At 42.0% G+C, this 19,085-nt stretch overlaps 2 protein-coding genes across 12 annotated transcripts in view; one reads left to right on the plus strand and one right to left on the minus strand.

The window, feature by feature from the left end:
- The window catches only part of DIPK2A (divergent protein kinase domain 2A), a 30,802-nt gene extending 13,394 nt beyond the window's left edge, over positions 1–17,408 (minus strand). The window contains exon 1 of one of the 3 annotated variants that reach the window (XM_077864852.1): positions 17,287–17,408. Coding sequence is in view for 1 of the 3 variants with exons in the window: in XM_077864851.1 (XP_077720977.1) it covers positions 10,041–10,697 (657 nt within the window). In the remaining 2 variants the exon portion in view is untranslated. Of the gene's footprint in view, positions 1–9,720; positions 9,864–10,040; positions 10,713–17,286 lie in introns of those variants that run through there. The other 2 variants (XM_077864851.1, XM_077864853.1) reach the window with 2 other exon arrangements.
- SLC9A9 (solute carrier family 9 member A9) overlaps positions 11,119–19,085 on the plus strand; it is a 654,903-nt gene continuing 646,936 nt past the window's right edge. For 2 of the 9 annotated variants that reach the window (XM_077864848.1, XM_077864849.1), the window contains exons 1-2: positions 12,229–13,068; positions 16,212–16,428. The gene's annotated coding sequence lies outside the window, so the exon portion shown is untranslated. The other 7 variants (XM_077864844.1, XM_077864842.1, XM_077864845.1 and 4 more) reach the window with 7 other exon arrangements.

Below are 19,085 nucleotides of genomic sequence, written 5' to 3' on the forward strand. Positions count from 1 at the left end.
CTTAGAGAATGAAACGCAAAACTCCACAACATGGTTGATGTGCTTTGAAAAATAAAAACCCCAAAGCAACCAAAAAAAATAAAAAAATAAAAAAATCTTTAACATTCAGAAACATTGTACATACTGGAATTTAACAAATATCCTGTGATATATAATGCTCTTCTTAAAACAAGGTTTTTACAATACCACAATACCCTTTGATGAATAACCACACTGTCCTACCAGATTAATAAGATCATTTTATTCTGTCAGAACACAGTCACTTTAAAGACATACAGCATGTGAGTAAAACTGATAGATTAAAAATAAAGTCAACTCTAGAACTTGTGATCTATTCTTTTTCCTTCCTTACATGACCAAAAGTAGGGTTTGCATACTAAATTTAAAAGACTGGGGCACCTGGGTGGCACAGTGGGTTGTTTCCAACTCTTGGTTTCAGCTCAGGAGGGGATGGATCTCAGGGTTGGGAGAGCCAGCCCCTTGTTGAGCTTCCTGCCCAGCTTAGGAGTCTGCTTAGGACTCTCTCTCCTCTTCTGTCTCCCTCCCCCACACTCACTCCTGCCCTCCCGAGTGCGCTTTCAAGTGCTCTCTCTAAACTAAATAAATCTTTTTAAAAAAATCATACTTTCTTTAATACAAGATATGAATATTTTATAAAAATGCCATTCACTTCCTCACAACATTCCATTAAAAGGAACATAATAACTTTGTAGTTTGCCTAAAGAGATATATTATAAGACATTTTTTAAAGGAGGAAATTCCTAGTAAAAAGAGGCTGACTTGAAAAAAGATCTACTAATAATCAAAACATACAATCTAAAATCTAGTTATAGGTTTTCTACAGAACTAGCATTTCTGCACACACACAAATTTAAACTTGAGAACACTTATAGAAAGCAAATGTTATCAAAAGAATAGAAAATGCTTAAAGGTTCAATTTAAGTTTCAAATTATTTTTAAAAGCCCAAATCTGAACAAAATCCCATTGTAGTAACGCATGTTATAACAGCTGTTCATAGAGATTAGTCAACCATACTGGTGACAGACTAATGTGTTCACAGTTTTGTGAACTGTCTAGAGGGGGAATATAGTAAAATTACTGGAATGATTTAATGGTTACCTAATTTTTACTAAAATTTCTCTAAGACCGTTGCTTCTTAATTTTTACTGCTAAATAGTGGCCAAAATCCATTGTAAATACTGTAGAATCTTAATAATCTCAAGATTTTTCAAGTTACAGGATATGTTCCATTTATTTCATTAAATCATTTCCTGAATGCCATTTTCCACCCACCTAGAATTCCAACAATATTAAGCAATGCCTTGAAAATAGCAAGGTTATGTTATTTCTCTGAATATCATATCCAACAGCTGTTTCTAAAATTGGAAACTAATGTCAAAACGCATCAACAACAAATCTACATAAGTTTAATAGAAATTAATAAACTTTAAAACTAAATAGCTTAATAAATGCACCCCCCCCAACCAAAAAAAATAAACATCTGGCCAAAGAGATGCCAGTCAATTAGTGACAACTTAATTAATTAATGCCATTTAAATATGCATAAATTTACTAGTCTCAACTGATGCTTTACCTACAGTCACAATCAGCAAGTGTGATCCACATTTCTAAGCTGAAATACCTATCTACAAACACTATACTCAAACATTTACTTCTAGTAAGACAAAACTTCAAAGAAAGAAAAAGGATATAATAAGCTTTTTTGGACCCAATAACCCAAGAATCCTTCCTTGCTTTCTTTAGTCAAGACCTGATTTCTTTAAAATCTGCCAAGTACTAACTTTTTTTTTTTTTTTAAAGATTTTATTTATTCATGAGAGACACAGAGAGATGTAGAGACACAGGCAGAGGGAGAAGTAGGCTCTCTGCAGGGAACCCCATACGGGTACTCGATCCCCATCCTGGGATCATGCCCAGACCTGAAGGCAGATGTTCAACCGCTGAGCCACCCAGGCGGCCCAGTAAGTACTAACTTACTCCCCTGGTTCCTTTAAAACATAAACTGAATTAACTTCGCCCTTCCAGAAAAAAACAAACTACCCGCTAGTAGCACAGTATCTCTCTCTAGTAAACCTGGTGCCTAGTTTTAAGATTTGTTTTCCTGTTGTTGCCTTAATTCAATATATACAAGACAAAATTCTTGGTTCGCCTACCCCAAAGCCATTCCTTCTCTGGGCTTACACATCATAAGAAGGATACACATCATAAGAAGGAATTATTCCAGTAGTTGCTCAGACCCAAACCTCAGGAGATATCCTTTATTTTTCCCTTTCCATCTTACCTTTCATCAGCAAGTCTTGTCAGCTATTTTTCCAAAATATTTTGGTTCTGACTTTTTATAACCTTCATCGCAACCATCTTAATCCAAAGCACTATACTTTCCCATAATCTCTCAAAAAAGTTTTTCAGATTTCTATCTTATCCTTTACAACCCATTCTGCCAAACCAAGTCCTACTAAAAACACCTCTATTGTTTCACATTACCCTGAAAATAAAACTCTAAACTCATTAAGTATGGTTACACAGCTGTATTAGGTATGATCCTTGTCTACCTCTATGACCTTATTATACATGCTTCCTACTCTTCTGGATTTGCCATATCTCTTGTCCAAAAACACTCCGCCCTCAGACCTTTGCATTACTGGCTATATCTCTCATCATCCACTACTCAGCTGAAATGTGACTCTTCCTGACCACCCAATCTAGAGTATTCTATCCCCAATCCAATTCTCTATCACAGGAGTCTGTTTTGCTATTTTTATAGTACGTAAAATCTGAAATTTCCTTTGTTTTTTGTTTGTTGCCCGCACATAGCATCCCAGAACACATCGGCTGCACGAATTGTACCCTGGCCTGCCATCTTCACTGTATCCTAAGGGTATATAGATCAGTTCCTGGAACTACTGAGCAATGCCACACAATTCTTGCCAGATCTTTTCACTTCAGTTAAAAATCCAAATGTGCTCTAGAAAGCAAAATATGGAGAAGACCCTGAAGCATCTATCTTTTAAGATTCTGTCTCAGAGTCTAAGAAATTAGACCAGACTTAACCTTTTTTTAATTATCGCTTGTTACTGTACTAATTAGAATTACTAAACTATAATAACTTAGAGAAAAATTGAATTATTTGCTTTGTATTGCTGAATCTTTATCTAAACCCTATTTTCTACAATATTCTTTCTATTCAAAGTAATTCGTATGGGACAAATCCCTAACCCTCTTTTTAATTACTATTCAAAAAACCTATAGCCTGAAGCAGCAACTACATAGGTATTTATGATGTGTATATATGTAAATAAGTTAACATTTCAAAGTTTGTCATAGGAAGAGTAAAACATATATTTCTAAGATAGATGTCAACATAATATACTAAAGAAATTTTCAACTCTAGGTATCTAAGAATGAAGTAAGTTGATCTGCAAAGTAGTAACATTGTAAAAAACCTTTCCAATTAAAGATATTACATATATATTATCTGAATAACCCTATCTCCTTTAATCTTTAAAACAATATTCTTATAAGTAACTTATAATTCCTATTTTATTGATTAAAAAACTAAGGTTCTGGGATCCCTGGGTAGCGCAGCAGTTTGGCGCCTGCCTTTGGCCCAGGGCGTGATCCCGGAGACCTGGGATCAAGTCCCACGTCGGGCTCCCGGTGCATGGAGCCTGCTTCTCCCTCTCTCTGCCTGTGTCTCTGCCTCTCTCTCTCTCTGTGACTATCATAAATAAATAAAAAAAAATTAAAAAAAAAAAACTAAGGTTCTAAAACATTAACCATTCAACAACTTTGAGTTAGTATAGAATGCCATTTCAATACTACCCCCACCACTCTGCCTGTCCCCCCACGCCCCTACCCCTGACCTCATTCATGGACAAAATCTCATTTATCCTTCAAAACTCAATATGCCTATGAAATCTTCCCTGGTATCCACACCTAGAAAGGTACACTCAGATGTCCCTCCCTAAATGAGTCATTTGACAGAATATAGGTATCTTTTAATAGAACTTATTATGCTATACTTATTATAATTATTCTTTTATATACCTACCTCCTACATAGTACACTACTTGCTGCCTAGACAGATCCTTTGAATCTCAAGGCCTTCTAAAGGGCTATTTACCAAATGAACAAATAAAGTCCAGTTCTTCTGATTCTAAATCCAGGGCTACAAAGTCCAAAGAGCTTCCAGGTATTTCACAGATAACTCCCCATCAAAAATCTATTTTAGTAAAGACATACAAATTGGACAAAAGATTTTTTTTTTTTAATTTTTTAATTTATTTATTTATTTATTTATTTATGGTAGTCACAGAGAGAGAGAGAGAGAGAGAGAGAGAGGTAGAGACACAGGCAGAGGGAGAAGCAGGCTCCATGCACCGGGAGCCCGACGTGGGATTCGATCCCGGGTCTCCAGGATCGCGCCCTGGGCCAAAGGCAGGCGCTAAACCGCTGCGCCACCCAGGGATCCCTGGACAAAAGATTTGATTACATAATTTAAAACCTTTCAGGGTCTATGTCCAGGATGAATAACTATCCACATCTTACACTAGTAATTTACAATTACTTACTAAAGTTTATTGTATATGTAGGGAAACTGCAGGGCCTATATTCTAAGGTCACATTAGTTCAATATACGCATAATGAATGAAAAGTGAAGACAGAAATAAATATCAGCCGTTCTGTGAAGTTAGCAGCGATGACTGCAATACAGGAACTAGGCCAGAGATCATAAACCAGAAAAACAGAAAATAAAAACCAGTCTGATGATCCCAAGAAATTGACTACCCATGTCTAGAAAGTAGATACCCAAAAAGTAAGCTTTCTATTCCCGACTAACATGTGTGAGGAATATGTAGTTATCCATATGGTGGAAATATGAAGGAAAACAGTTCGAAAATTAGACGAAAGTACAGAAAGAAACTCAGAATTAATAATGGTGAGAAGCGAGGAATAAATCCAGAAAATAGGCCAGTGGAGCAAAATAATTTTGCTCCACTGATCTGCAAGTGGTGCTATCCTAAGGGTGAACGCCTGTTTCTTTAGGCTTTCCAAAATAAAAGTCTCCTTGGATGTGAGGTACACAGAAATATTTTATTATTTTTGTTTTTTCATGAAGGGTGTTCAAGTGTCAATGTCTCTTCTAATTTAAAAAAAAAAAAAACAAAACAGGAGAACACTAAACCTCCAGATTTAAGGTTATGATTACATAAAAAGTGCTCTACTTAGAACTACCTATGCAGAACCACCTCTGAAAACTAAATATGGGAATGCAGTTACCACCTTACCACCGTAGCATCCAGTGGGAAAGTAGGTGGCTCCCTAAGCTGTTTCTTGCAAAGAAACTCCTGATACAAAGTCTGGAACATCTTTTCATAATGCTATTACCCCACATGACACTTGGCTACATTTAGCTCCATTTTTTTTTTTTTTTCCTTTAAAGGCAAACTCTGTTTTTTTGTTTTGTTTTTCGTTTTGTTTTAAAATCTGATTTCGTGTGTGTAAAAATTTGGGAGGAAAACAAGCTCAAAAACAGGGTTATCTACCTTGGCCTCCCTCCCATACCTTTTAGCAGGGACCAAGTACCAAACCCCCAATCCCCTTTTAGAAGTTTAAAGCCACTAGTCAAAATCAAACTCAGAAGAGAAGTAGAGAAACAGTAATTTCTCAAATCAAGGGTTTGAGATTCACAGGATACTGGGGCTAAAAAGGAAAGGACCTAATTCATTAGTTTCATTTTATAGGAAAGACCCATAAAATAGTTTACCAACTTGTCCAAAGTAAGGCAGCTAAATGGCCATAATCTTTTGTTTACTTCAAAACCTGTATCTTAGGCAGTGCACCTTAAAAATATTTTCCTCTTTAGGAAGTATTTTTAAGGACAAAACAACAACATTCACTCAAGGTTTTCTATAAAAACTCATTCTGTAATAAGGGATGAACTAAACCAATGTAACTAAAGATACGGTTCATAGTCTGAATCGTAACTAATTTTAAGGTGATCCATATTCCAAACAAGCTTCAAAACAGCTGATTAAGCAGATGGTTAAAGTTACTTTTACCTTATTTAATGTCTAACACTTACTGAGTGCTTAATAGGCATTTAGCACTATACAATGCATTTTGCATGTACTATGTCATTTATAAGAATTGGAATAAAAGATAAAAATCTATGGCATAAGTGACAGCTACATACGGTAAAAATTAAGGAACTTCTATTAAAACCATGATTCAGGAAATTTAAGACAAAGTCCTATAAATGTAGTGAAACATATTCCTAAATCCTCCATCCTAAACAAACAGCTTTGTTTCTTTAAGTAAGATCATCATCACTAGGTCTCTAGGTCATCAAGTCAGAGATAGTTTGGGCTTCAGGAAATCCAGACAGTATTTTTCTGTAACAAACACCCAACTTCTATAAATTCAAGAATAAGTAAGTGCAAATATTGGTAGAAAAATTTACCAACAAAGTAACAGAAAACATCTTGACATCTTGCCAAAACAGTTCAACATCTTGATTTTCCAATATTCCAAGAATGCTATTACACAATATAAAATCCACAAAGTCCCTCTCTCCATTTGCTTCATAGGATTATGGTACTTATAATCAAAACAAACTTCTTGGTGAAGTAAAACCATGAAGGAAGGAAGGAAAGTATCAGTGGAGAAGATAATAGTTCTAGCGTTATCTTGTTGTTTGAGGTTTATAAATTTTTTTAGAAAATGATAATTCTATGGCCAAACTACTTTCCTTTGAACTAGATAAGCTGCTGTAAACTAGTAAAACTATCCAATGATGGGAAGAGTTGTACTTTCACACCTTTTCATACTGGTTAAGTCTATATTACAAATCTACACAGCCTTAAGTAGATGAGGTATGTGCGTTAATAGGTCTTACAGACACTTAGTACCTTTCAAAGTCTTCTTTCAAGGCATAATAGAAAATGCAATTTGTTACTGTTTCTTAAAATCCGAAGAGGCAAATTTAAGTGAGCAAAATCTACCTACATTTTCAGTTCTTTCTTTAGTACCTATCAAAGGAAATCTTTAAATATTTATTTTGGAAGCATATTTACCACACTGAAACTTTTAAGAATAGTTTGATGAAGTCAGTTCAAAAGACTTTTTTCCCCCCTAAGTAGTTAATTTTAGGACAATATAAGAAAAATCTAATTTGTCACCAAGTGTCCAAAAATTCAATAAGTAGCTCCCTCTCCTGGAAAAAAGAAAAATGTGAGTTCCTCTTTAAGCTGTAAAATACATGCTTCGATCTTTAAAATATTTTTTAAGGTACATGAACCAAAATACATAGTCAAATTTGAGTGAGGTTTTCAATCATTGTTAATACCGCATACTACCATAAACAGCAATTAACAGTTTTATAGAAACCTATATAAATACCAAACTTGTATGTCTCGTTAGCAGAAATAACGAACATCATGATTTGACTTAATAATGATCTTTGTACCTGATCACACAATTTTAAGATTCACTTTAGTGGTTTTACTCCATCATCAAACCTCAAGTGCATTGTTTATACTTCTTAACTCACTAATATTTCCCCCAGATGAAGTAGTTCTATAAAGAAAGTAGCATCTCTGTGAACATTTATTTGAAAATAAATCCTATTCAATGTGCTTGTTCATCATATAAAAAAATAAACATAGCAATAGGAGTACTGGTATTAAAGACCCCAAATTTATATTTCACAGAGCACTTAACAGTTATAGAACTGGACTGCCTAAATTTCAAATGCAACACACAGAAGTCAAAATAAGAAATGTTAACACGTATTTCCTCACATACTAAAACCAAACTCTTATTCCATAACCCATCTATCCACTCATTTAGAGCAGTTGTGTCACCAAGTCTAAATTACAAGACTATAACTGATTTTTTAAAAATTGAGGTTGAAAGATGAAAGATGAAAATAGAGAAAGATTGAGGGAAGAGTTAGTCAGAAAACAAGATACAAGCACACCTGACTATCTCAACCAGAAAGTAAACTGAAAATGTCAAGACAGCTTCAAACTTCAAAAATTCATATAAAAGCTTCCCAAATAAAACAGATTTTCCTTAGTGCAAATCAAGCGCGAAGCTATCTTTACAAAGAGCTGGACCTAGAATGTTCTTAAAATATCAGTCCTAGTATTTGTTGTTGCAACACATGCAAATGTCCGTGTTGAATACATCAATATTCAGAGTTACTTGATAAAAATCTTTCGGTAGGCACCCACTATTACAAGTGCAGAAGATGTGTACTACTACTCAGATAGGTCCTTTTAAATTTCTGGGTCCCAGGGAATTTGACAGATTATCTGCAAATACACTGCTAAAGCTTTCTACAGGGATCAATCTTCCTAATATAAACATCTATTCCTCAAAGAGAAAAAAAATAGTTTAAATAAAAAAAAAAAAAAGTTGAGGCAAATGTGTACTACAAATATGATCTTAAGCTTTATAGGGTGACTAGTTGCATTGAAACTACTTAATAATTTCTTAGAGGAAAGTTTAACCAGTTTTATACCCCATTCACTGTTAAAGTGTTTAACATACAATCTGTACTTGAAATGTGACCCATTATGTACATCCTATCACAGCTTAAAATTAACTAAGATCCACACTAAAGTTTTGAAAAGTAGTTATTTTGTGTTGAAATTATTCGGCTGAACTAATCAAATGAAGCTGGTTTCCCTTACCTAAGATGGGCATTAGGGAACTTGAGAAAAGAAAGCAATATAAATGAATACTGTACATTCCTATTGCACTTGACTTTAAAAAAAAAAAAAACCCACCAAGAATCCTGTTACAACCACACCCCCCCAATAGTAACATTCTCAGCCGCCCAAAGAGCATTAAGTATATCAAAGTTAGTAATTACTAATTTTAAGTCATGCCCCCCTCATATTTGATAAACAGCAAAACTGGTATGGAAAAGGGGCAAGGTAACTTTCCTGCAGTTACAGGAAGGATCACAAACCCACAACTGTTACCACTATTCAAGAACCCCGCACGAAAGCGGGTGGGAATGTGTGGAAACTTGGGAACTACTCCAAAGGTCAACAGTTTTTTGTTTTGTTTTTTTTTTGGAGGGGGGGGTTCTTTTTTTTCCCTGTCACCTGTTAAAAAGATGCCAACCTATTCCCCTAAAAGGTGTGTTTGTTTTCAAAACAAAATCACGAGAAGGCCAGTAACTCAACTAGACCAGAGATAAGAATCTCTTTCCCCCGTTTCTCACCCTGGCCTAACATTTCATCTCCTTCCTGCAGCCAAATCACTAGATGAATAAGGCAGGTCACAGAATCAGGATGCAAATGTCCGTGTTGACCTCAAATCCTCGCAGCCCCAAGTCCGACGATGCCTCACTTTCTTTCCTTCCTCTTCCTAATCCCACGCAAAGCACCGGCCGAGGATTAACCTGACCGCAGCCTCGATTCCCCCCAGCTTGCCCCCCAACGACCCGCCCGCCAGGTAAATGAGCTAAAGGATCAAACAAAGACTGTGGGGCCGAAGTCAGGCCAGGCAACAAGAGTACTGCTACTAGGGGGGGGAGCAGACGCTCGCTCTCTAGGGGCTGGAAACACTGCAGAAGAACGAAGGCAGCTCCGAGGGCTCGTCCACAGACTGCGCTGGGGAAGTGCAAACCCCGGCGGATAAAAGCAGAAAGGCGGAGAGAAGGGCCCCCAAGGAACACTCACAGGAGAGACATTTTGGGAACGTACGAGACGAGACGCGCTGCTCCCTCTGGCGTTAAAGGATCCGCAGTCAAATGCGAGGCGCGCCCGAGTCGAGGTGCCAAGAGCGGGCTCTCCAGCAGCCGGGCCGCCGTCCGCCGTCCGGGGTCTCCCCGCGCCGCCCCCTTCCCGCGCTCGCGGGCTGGCCCAGCCGGGCCGGGTCCACGGCGGGCGACCAAGGAGCGCCGGCGGGGCCACTTCTCCGACTCCAGCCCCCGCGCCCGCGCCCCCGCCCCGCGCCGCCCCTCGCGGCAGGACGCCCCCCTCCCGGGCTCCGCGCCTACCTGTAGCACCAGCGGCTCGGGGTTGAAGGCCAGGGTCAGCAGCAGCTGCATGCGCTCCGAGTCCTTGAGGTTGCGCAGCAGGAAGCTGCCCGAGTCCTTGGTCTCGGCGTAGCGGCGCACCAGGCGGTCGAGCAGCCGCTGCGAGGGGCAGTGCACCAGGTCCGACCAGCCCTCCACCGCCTCGGGCGTGAGCAGCCGCACGTCGCCGTTGAGGCGCGCGAACTCGGTGCGGGGCATGGCCTGGAGCAGGTCGCAGCGCGGGCGGCCGGTGGCCCGCTTGCAGATGCTCTGGTCGAGCTGCGCCAGCTCGCGCTGCGAGCCGAGGCGCTTGAGCACCACTCGGCGGCGGCCGCCCTCGCGGGGCTCGCCGTACTGCGCGAAGTAGACGTTCTTCACGTTGAGGAAGTCCAGCAGGCGCAGGCGGCCCCACGCCTCGAACACCACCTGCCCGTTGAGGAAGCGGCGGCACCAGCTCGTGCCGAAGCACGCCGGGCACTTATTGAGCTGCAGGAAGCGCCGGTCGGCCAGCTCGTTGCGCTGCCAGGACGCGAGCAGCGACGGCGAGTGCAGCACCATCAGCACCAACAGGCTGCCCAGCGCCGCCAGCTTCAGCGAGCGGGACAGGCGGCCCAGCTTCGGGGGCACCAGGCGCCACATCCCGCCCGCCGCCCGCCGCCCGCCGCCCGTCCGCACGCACCCGGAGGGCGAGGGCACCCCGCGGGCGCCCCCGCCGCGCCGAGACCCGGGGAGCGAGCGGCAGGGGCCCCGGGCGAGAGACGGCGCGGGTCCGGGGCGCGGGTCCGGGGCGCGGGTCCGGGGCGCGGGCCGGGGCGGCAGGCGGCAGGCGGCGTGGGTGTGTGAGGCGGAAAGGCGGGGAGCGGGCAGGAGCCGACCCGAGCGGGCTGCCACTTCCCCCCGCCACTAGTCTCCACAACTCTCGAGCTCCCTCCTCCGAGCTCCCCGCCCTCCGACTCCGGCGGCGCCTCCCGCACGCCGACCAAGTTATAGAGGGCCGGGCCGGGCGGGGGAGGGAGGGAGCGCGGGGACCCGACGGCCGCGCGCGCGCGCACGCGCACTGCTCGCTCGGGGCGCGGGAGCGGCGGCGGCGGCGGCGGCGGCGGGCGCCTGTGGGGCGAGCGGGGTCTCCGAGGGGCGAGAAACAGGGACTCACGGAAGGGGAAGAGAAGCTGGAATGTCTCACACCGAAAAGTAGCAACAGTGTAGGAAGGTGGGGAGGAGGAGGCGCCCGCGCGTCCCTGACGCCTCACGCCCGGATTCGTACGCGCCGGCTCTCCAGAGGGAGGGAGCGGGGCGCGGGCGCGGGCGCGGGCGGGGGCGGGGGGGCGGGGGCAGGGGGCGGGGCTCCGGGGCGGAGCCAGCGCGTCGCGCGCCGCCCGGAAAGCGTAAGCGCGAGCCCGCGGGGGAGGCTTGCGGGGCCCGCTCCGCGGGGGCGGGGCTCGGGCTCGGGCTCGGGCTCCTGGAGGAGGGAGGAGCTGGCGAGGTCGGGCGCTGAAGCGACTTTGGCTTCGCAGCTCATCTTTTATGACCGCGGAGGCTTCCTGGGGTGGCCTCTCTCTGGCCGTCACGGAAACCGTCCTGTGAGGGGGAAGGGGAGAAAGAGACGAATCGGCGGAGGCCGCTCGTCCGCCCCGGGACTGCGCGCGCCGGGGGAGGCGGAGGGGGCGGGGCAACGTGCGCCCCGGCCCTCGGGCGGGTGCGGCGCGCGCCGGGGGGCGGGGCTGGGGGCGGGGCGCGCCTCTGGGGGCGGGGCCCGCGCCTGGGGGCGGGGCGGGGGCGGGGCGCGCCCGGCGGGACTTGGCGGAGCCCGGGGGCCGCGCGCCTCCTGGCCGGGGGCGGGCCTGCGCTGGGAACGTGGGAACTCGTTGGGGGCCGCGGCCTTGGCGTCTGTTATTATCTGCGGAGGCCTCTCAAATTTCCTGAGCGGGTTGCGGGAGCTGGGGGGGCGGTTCAAAAGGCAGCTAAGTGGGAAGTGTGGTGAAGCGAGAGGCGGCGCGGCCCGCGGTGGCGGCTGTGAAGAAGCGGGGAGGAGCCACGTGGGCAGGTTCGCCTCGGCCCCCGGCCCCCGCCCCCCGCCCCGGCTGGTTGCGCAGCCCGCGCCTGGAGCCGCTTTCCCTGCTCGGAGAAGTGAGTTTCCCGGCGCCGTCCGAGCGCCGCGGGCTGGTGTTTCCAGCCCCGCCCGCGGCGCCCCCGGGGCTGGGGGCTGGGACCTGGGACCTGGGACCTGGGACCTGCCCCCGGGCCGCGGCGCGCTGCTGTGGCGGTAGCCATGGGGACGCGGCGGCCCGGATTCGCGCCACGGCTGCAAAAATAGCTCGGAAATGCTGAACCGTAGAGCGCCTAGTTTTGGTATAAGTTTCGGGGCTCTAGCAGCAAGCCGGGAACACGGGAGCCGCTCCGTGTTAGCGCCCTAAGAGTTCAGAGGAGTAGCTGGTCTGAGAAGAAGCGAGTTCCCGAGTTAACTTTAGGGACGGAGCCGTGATTTTTAGAGGACGGCGGTGCCCGGCACGTACACAGGCCGACTGACTGCGGGGGCAGCCCCGCTGCAGGAGCCGAACCGCCTCCCCGTGGTGGTCGCAGCCGCTATTTGATCGTCCCAGTGAAAGGCGCAGCCATCCTCTCGTGGAGGACTATTGAGTCCTTCCTGATACAAGAATTCAAGCTTAAAAAAAAAAAAAAAAAAAAACATCCTGTGGACAATTCAGTATATTCAACACAGAAGTCGTTTTTAAATGATGCTACATCGGATACAGGCACATTGGAAGATGTAGTCTTCAGTTTTGTGTAAAGCGGCTGAGAAAGCTGGCTGCTACAGCTAAGGACTTTTTGCCCCCCTCCGGCAGTAATTTTTACATAACTTGCCTCCCAGCGTCCCCCAAACTCCCATGCAATGTGAAATTATGAGCGAAATGTCAAACGAGGACTTCCCAAAATAAAGCGTTTGTTGTGATTAGTCTGGATGTGTCCACTCTGCTGCCGCTGCTCCTACTCCTGCTGAATTGTAAACTAGGCAAGTCTTTCCTAAACCGCAAGTTTCCTATCCCTAATCTCTTTCTTACCTGTCCCGTAGGTGTGTTTGGTTAATACCAGATAATCAATGTGGAAATTCTTTTAAAAAGATAAAAGCATTACATACATACATTTTCGTATTTATAGATAGAATGGATGATTCCATTAGCATTCTTGAGGGTAAACTGATTAAGCTGAGAGAATTGGAGCATAGAGACTATTTAGGTGACTAGTAACAGGATTTAAGAGGTAGAGCTCCTCTGTATGGAAAAGATCTTGAGTTCTGAAACTATTCTCAGCCTCCAAATCCTTGGATTTTTATTAAGGCATTATCTGAAGAGTGGAAGTAAAAAAGGTTACTAGTTTATACAAGTTGAATTTTGAAAAGTATTTGCTTTGTCTCTAAATATTTTGCATTTGTTTAAAAGCTCCGATACTTTCAGTTAAGGTTTCTAGACCTTTATTAAGAAAGATCCAAAAATTTAATGACATTTTAAAGTATATTTTAAAAATGGCTTACACCTATAAGAGAGAAACTTAGAGTGTTCCAAGTACTTACTATATTAGGGTTTGGAGAAAGATCAGTAAGTGAATGTTAAAGTACGTTACCCACCTATCCTATAAATTACAGGATGCTTTTGGCTAATGGATTATAAACTAACATCCAAAGCTTTTCCCCTTAAGCTTAAATAATGGCAAATAATGTAATTTCCAGTGCACCGTAAAATGTTATAATATAATAACAGTCACTTTTAAATGTGTGCCACGGAGTGAAATACGGTATTTTGATACCCATCATCCATTTTTAAAAAGTGAACTAACACTTTGATTATGTAAGTATTTTATTGTATTGCTGTTTTATTCTTTGCAGTAGTGATTTTCAGGAACTATTGCCTCCTTCCCAGGGGACGTTTGACCATATCTGGAGACATTTTTGGTGTCCTAGCCAGAGAGCAGGGGCTACTGGTTATCTAGTGGGAGGAAGCCAGGGATATTGCAAAACATCCTACATTGCACAAAGCAGCCTTCAACAACAAAAATTCACCAGCCGAAAATGTCAATAGTGCTATGCTACTGAGAAACCCAGGCCTACAGAATTCTGCTCTTATGTAGAATGGTTTGGGACATTAAAGTCTTAGTGTGGTTATCATTCTTTGTTGCAGCAAAAAAAAGTTGTGTATATTGCCTGCATGTCCTGTGGTCATAATGTTCTAAATGTTAAGTTAATCCAGGGAAATTTTTTTTAGCATTATGACTATTATTAATATACAACTGATCAATATATAAATATTGCAATTTTGAATAATTATAAAAAACTATACTTTATTGAGATGTATTTCTTGGTAAGATTGGGCTCTATCATTTAGCTTAAGTTTTCGTGGATGAATATTATTTATTGCTAGCATCTGACAGAGTTCAACATCAATTCTTTTTCTCCTTTTCATTTTGTGAGGTGTAAAGGCCTAAACATCTTGTTCTTTTGAGAGGAATAAAAAGAATTGGTAATATAGCTGTGTTGTTCAATTCCTTTTATTCCTATTGAGTTATCTGCCAAAAATCATGGCATATCATGATTCTGACGGCCCATCATATCAATTAGATTCTTCAGTTAAGTTCGGTTTAGAATGGAAAGTATTAGGATCACAACTTGGAAAATAATACCTGACCTAGTTGTTTATTTTCTCAAAATTGACTTTTAGTTGCCCTGGCAGTTATGTCCTGGAACAATGCACCATAGTGAGATTCAGAATAGATAAGAGGTATTTATTTCTTTTGTAAAGGCTAAAAGGGCAATTCTCTGTGTACTGAAGTATCTCAAACAGTATCTGATTTAAGTAGTTTATTAGTAATTATTGGACGGGTGGATGAATAAATAGTTGAAGGAACACTTTAGGATTAAATATTATTGTCATAATCCAAGCTAGAAATGATGGGTGATGCAAGGAAGCTGGTGGGAACACTGGATATATTCTGAAGACAGACCTGACATAATTTACTCAAGGTTTGGATGTGAGAGAAGGAAGCATCGGCTATCACTGTGTGGTTTTTATCCTAAACTACTGGAAGATTTACTCTTTGCTGCTATGGGAGATGCTGAGAAGAAAAGAATGAGGCAGTTAGAAATACACTTCCCCCTGTCCATTTTCTTTAGTGCCATATTTGTGCTTCTAAGTGTAAAGTAGCTGTTGAAGTTTTTAGTTACCTATCAAAATATAAATAATATTATACATTACTCTCAGTCCAATTAAGACGTCCCACAAAATGATGGGGTCTTTTCCTTTGTTTCTAATTCCATTGCTTAAAATTCAAACACTTGACAATATTAATTGTAACTCTTTGCTAAGCAATGTTAATCATCTGATTTGTGTATATTAGGTTACCTTGAGGACAGCTTTTATAGTTGAAAGCTGCTCAGTGTTTTATTTATTTTTTATTTTAGGCAGATTGTATTTTAAAACAATAACTATACACAAGTACTTTTTTAAGACAGGTTCAATGTCAAACAGTTGGCTTCATTGGATATAGAAAACCCAAACACTCAAATTATGATTTTATTTTGATAATTGAATCATATAGTTTTCTGACTTGTGCAAAACAATGCAACTTAGTTCAGATGCAACTGCAACCTGTGTTTTATGATTTCTATTAATTCAAATTAACCTTCGATATTATTGGCTAGCCTAACCAAGAGAGGCACATACTTCTCTCACTTGCTTTTTTTCCAGTTTGTTTCAGCAAAGAAAATAATATATGCAAAAACAAAAATTAACACCATTTCAATGACCGGTTATTTTCATACTCACTTGTTACGATCTTTTGAAAAGTTAGCCCAAAATGTGTACACTTGTGTAAATTAACATTAATACTACCTATTTTACAGGTTGGCATATGTACTGAAAGTGCCCCTTAAGTTTCACCCAAATTCAAGAGTCTGGGGGTATGGGTTCTCAGTCCAGTGGATGAGACAGATACATGCATACCAGCTTTATTACATATCTGTGATAAATGTTGAAGTATAAACAAATATTGGAGCATAAGCAAGTTGGAAATTCCTGTAGTTACTGGCATTATATTTGCATTGATAGCTCTCAGGAGAGGGAGTTGTGTGCACTAGGATAATATTGCTTCTTTCTCCTTTGACAGCCTGTTTTCTTCTTAAGCCTCGCATCATCCTATGTCTCTTGCCTCTCTGAATCTACTGACTTGTGCAGATGATTTTCCTGTCACCTCTAGTGGATGATGACAGCTGCAGCCCATTTCTCTAGCCAGCCAAGCATGCCAGAAAGCTTGGAGAACCTCAACTGCCCTTTACAGAGCAAAAGCATCCTCTGAGTAGCTGAAGCTCAGACTTCTAAATAAGGTATCTTTACCAAGATCCCTTTATGGAAACCACATGTAAAAGACTTGCCCTAGTCTTCAGCCTGCTGGCTGTGCCGGTTGTAAAGATGAGCCACAGGTGAAGAAGGCTATTTATGTTTTGCACTTAGGTATCAAATGTAATATGTATTTAGTGTTCAAAATTATATGGTTCAGATGTTTTTGTTTGTTTTCCTTACAAAAGGGCGTATAAACCCTGTAGTAAATAATTAAGAATTCCCATTTTGGGAAACTTAAAGATCCTGGCCAATTCTAACATGTGGGGTGTGTGTGTGTGTGTGTGTATTTATGTATATGTATGTATGTATTTATATGTGTGGAGGGGTGGTTTCCCACGTCAGCAAGCAATTCTCCCAACCCCAGCTGAGTATCCGACAACTTAACTCAATTCTGATACTATCTACCTGGAGATAGCATCAAATTCCACAGGTTAAGGGCTTGGTCCCATAAGACACCAGGTGCAAGTCCAGGTAGTTACCTATGCTTCTGAATGACCAGCTATAAGTCAGAGGTTCCCACGACTCCCCCCTTTGGGTTACAGGTTAAGGGTTCAGTCCTATAAGACTTTCTGTTCCCATATCAGATGCCAGTAGCAAGTCCAGGTTGTCATCTATGCTTCTCTCACATAACCCCTCCTCAGGTTTGATTAATTTGTTAGAGTGCCTCACAGAACTCAGAGAAATGTTTTATTCACTAGATTACTTACTTATTATAAAAAGACATAACTCAGGAATAGTCATATATATGGAAGAGATGCATGGGGCAAGGTGTGGGAAAAGGGCTAGGAACTTCCATGCCCTTCCCAAGTGTGCCACTCTCCCCTGACCATATGTTCACCAACCTGGCAATTCTCTGCACATCTTTTTGGAGTTTTATAGAAGCTTCATTACATAGGTATGATTGATTTGGTCTTTGGCCATTGGTACTGATTCAGCCTCCAGCCCCTCTCCCTTCTCTTTCTTTTCGTCAAAGAGTGGGACTAAAAGTTCTAACCCTCTATTCCTGGTTGGTTTCCTTGGCAACCAGCCCCCATCCTTCTATGCTATTCAAGTCATCCATTAACATAAACCTAGTTGTGGTGGAAAGAGTCTTGTTATGAATAAAAAGACACTCATTTACCTTTATGGCTCTGAAGTACTTTCAGGAACTGAGGACAAAAGACAAAATATTATAACAAAAGATGCTTCCATTGTTCTTATGCTCAGATATTCCAAGGTTTGGGGGATCTGTGAGCCAGAAACCATGGATAAAGACCAAATATGTATGTATTATAAATCACAGTATCATAGAAACTAATTGCAGGGATGTCCTGTCATCCAGTGTAATGTAATTACAGAATGTGGCCCATTAAACTATGGGTTTATGGCAGATTTACCATCTTTGAAATGTAACTGATTCACTGGTCTATCACTTTGACAGATCATCTACTACTTTCTATCTATCCTTGTGCTACCATGTACTTACTGTAGAGAGTAGACTGATATGCAGGGCTTTTTCCTACTCCCCCACCCCCCCCCCCCCCAGGAAATAGTAATGCTTTAGTTATTTTTTTAAGAAGCCAGAAATTAAGAATTGAAATCACAGAATTAATACATGTCTTTATTATAAGTAAGCTTCCTTGAAGATTTGCCTTATTCTTAGAAAGTAGAACTTGAATATTTATAGAGAAAAAATACTGTGTGCTGATCTAATCACAAGATAACACCATTAGAATGTGTTGACAAACTAAAAATAACAACTTAGTAGATTAAACTGAAATTTCATAATAATTTGTATTTTTATAGACGTTATATCATTCTAAGGTAGTGTAACATTTAATTTCAGTTTTGAGTTTGCAGACTCAGGAGTAAATATAGTTTTGAAGTTATAGGACTTGTTTTATTTTTTTTCTTTTATTTATTTATTTTTTAAGATTTTATTTATTTACTCATGAGAGACACAGAGAGAGAGAGGCAGAGACACAGGCAGAGGAAGAAGCAGGCTCCATGTGGGGAGCCGGATTGGGGACTGGATCCCAGGACTCCAGGATCACGCCCTGGGCTGAAGGCAGGTGCTAAACCGCTGAGCCACCCAGTGATGCCCAGGACTTGTTTTAAAACAAGCTTTAAATTTTCTGTAAGGGTAGGTTTTAATTTTTTTATTAGGTTTTGATTCCCAAGTCTTTAAGACACTAATACTTAATTTCGAAGAGTATGTAGTGAAAGACAATTGAAAAAAAAGTTATGTAATCTCCAGTATCAAAAAGAAAAAAATAGTTCCGTGTGTTAAAGTCTCAAATATCAAAGAAATGACCAACAGTAAATAGTAAAAACTTTCCTACAAAAATTATTAAACTGTAGCATTTCTTTTATTTACTTTTTAGAGCATATGTTCCTACCATGATGACTACCAACGAATTACATTTTTTACATTGTTCTTCTCTTGAAACTGGAAATAACTGCAAAGGAAATTTCAGGGAAAATATTTTTTTAGATTTTATTTTAAAATTATTTTCAAATTCCACAGATCTCTTTAAAAGCCATGCAGGGAGCCCAATGTGGGACTCGATCCCAGGACTCCAGGATCACGCCCTGGGCAGAAGGCAGCGCTAAACCACTGAACCACCCAGGATGCCCTAGCCTGTCTTTTTTAGATTTATTG

The sequence above is a fragment of the Canis aureus genome, chromosome 22, assembly GCF_053574225.1.
Source record: "Canis aureus isolate CA01 chromosome 22, VMU_Caureus_v.1.0, whole genome shotgun sequence".
NCBI classification, from domain to species: domain Eukaryota; kingdom Metazoa; phylum Chordata; class Mammalia; order Carnivora; family Canidae; genus Canis; species Canis aureus.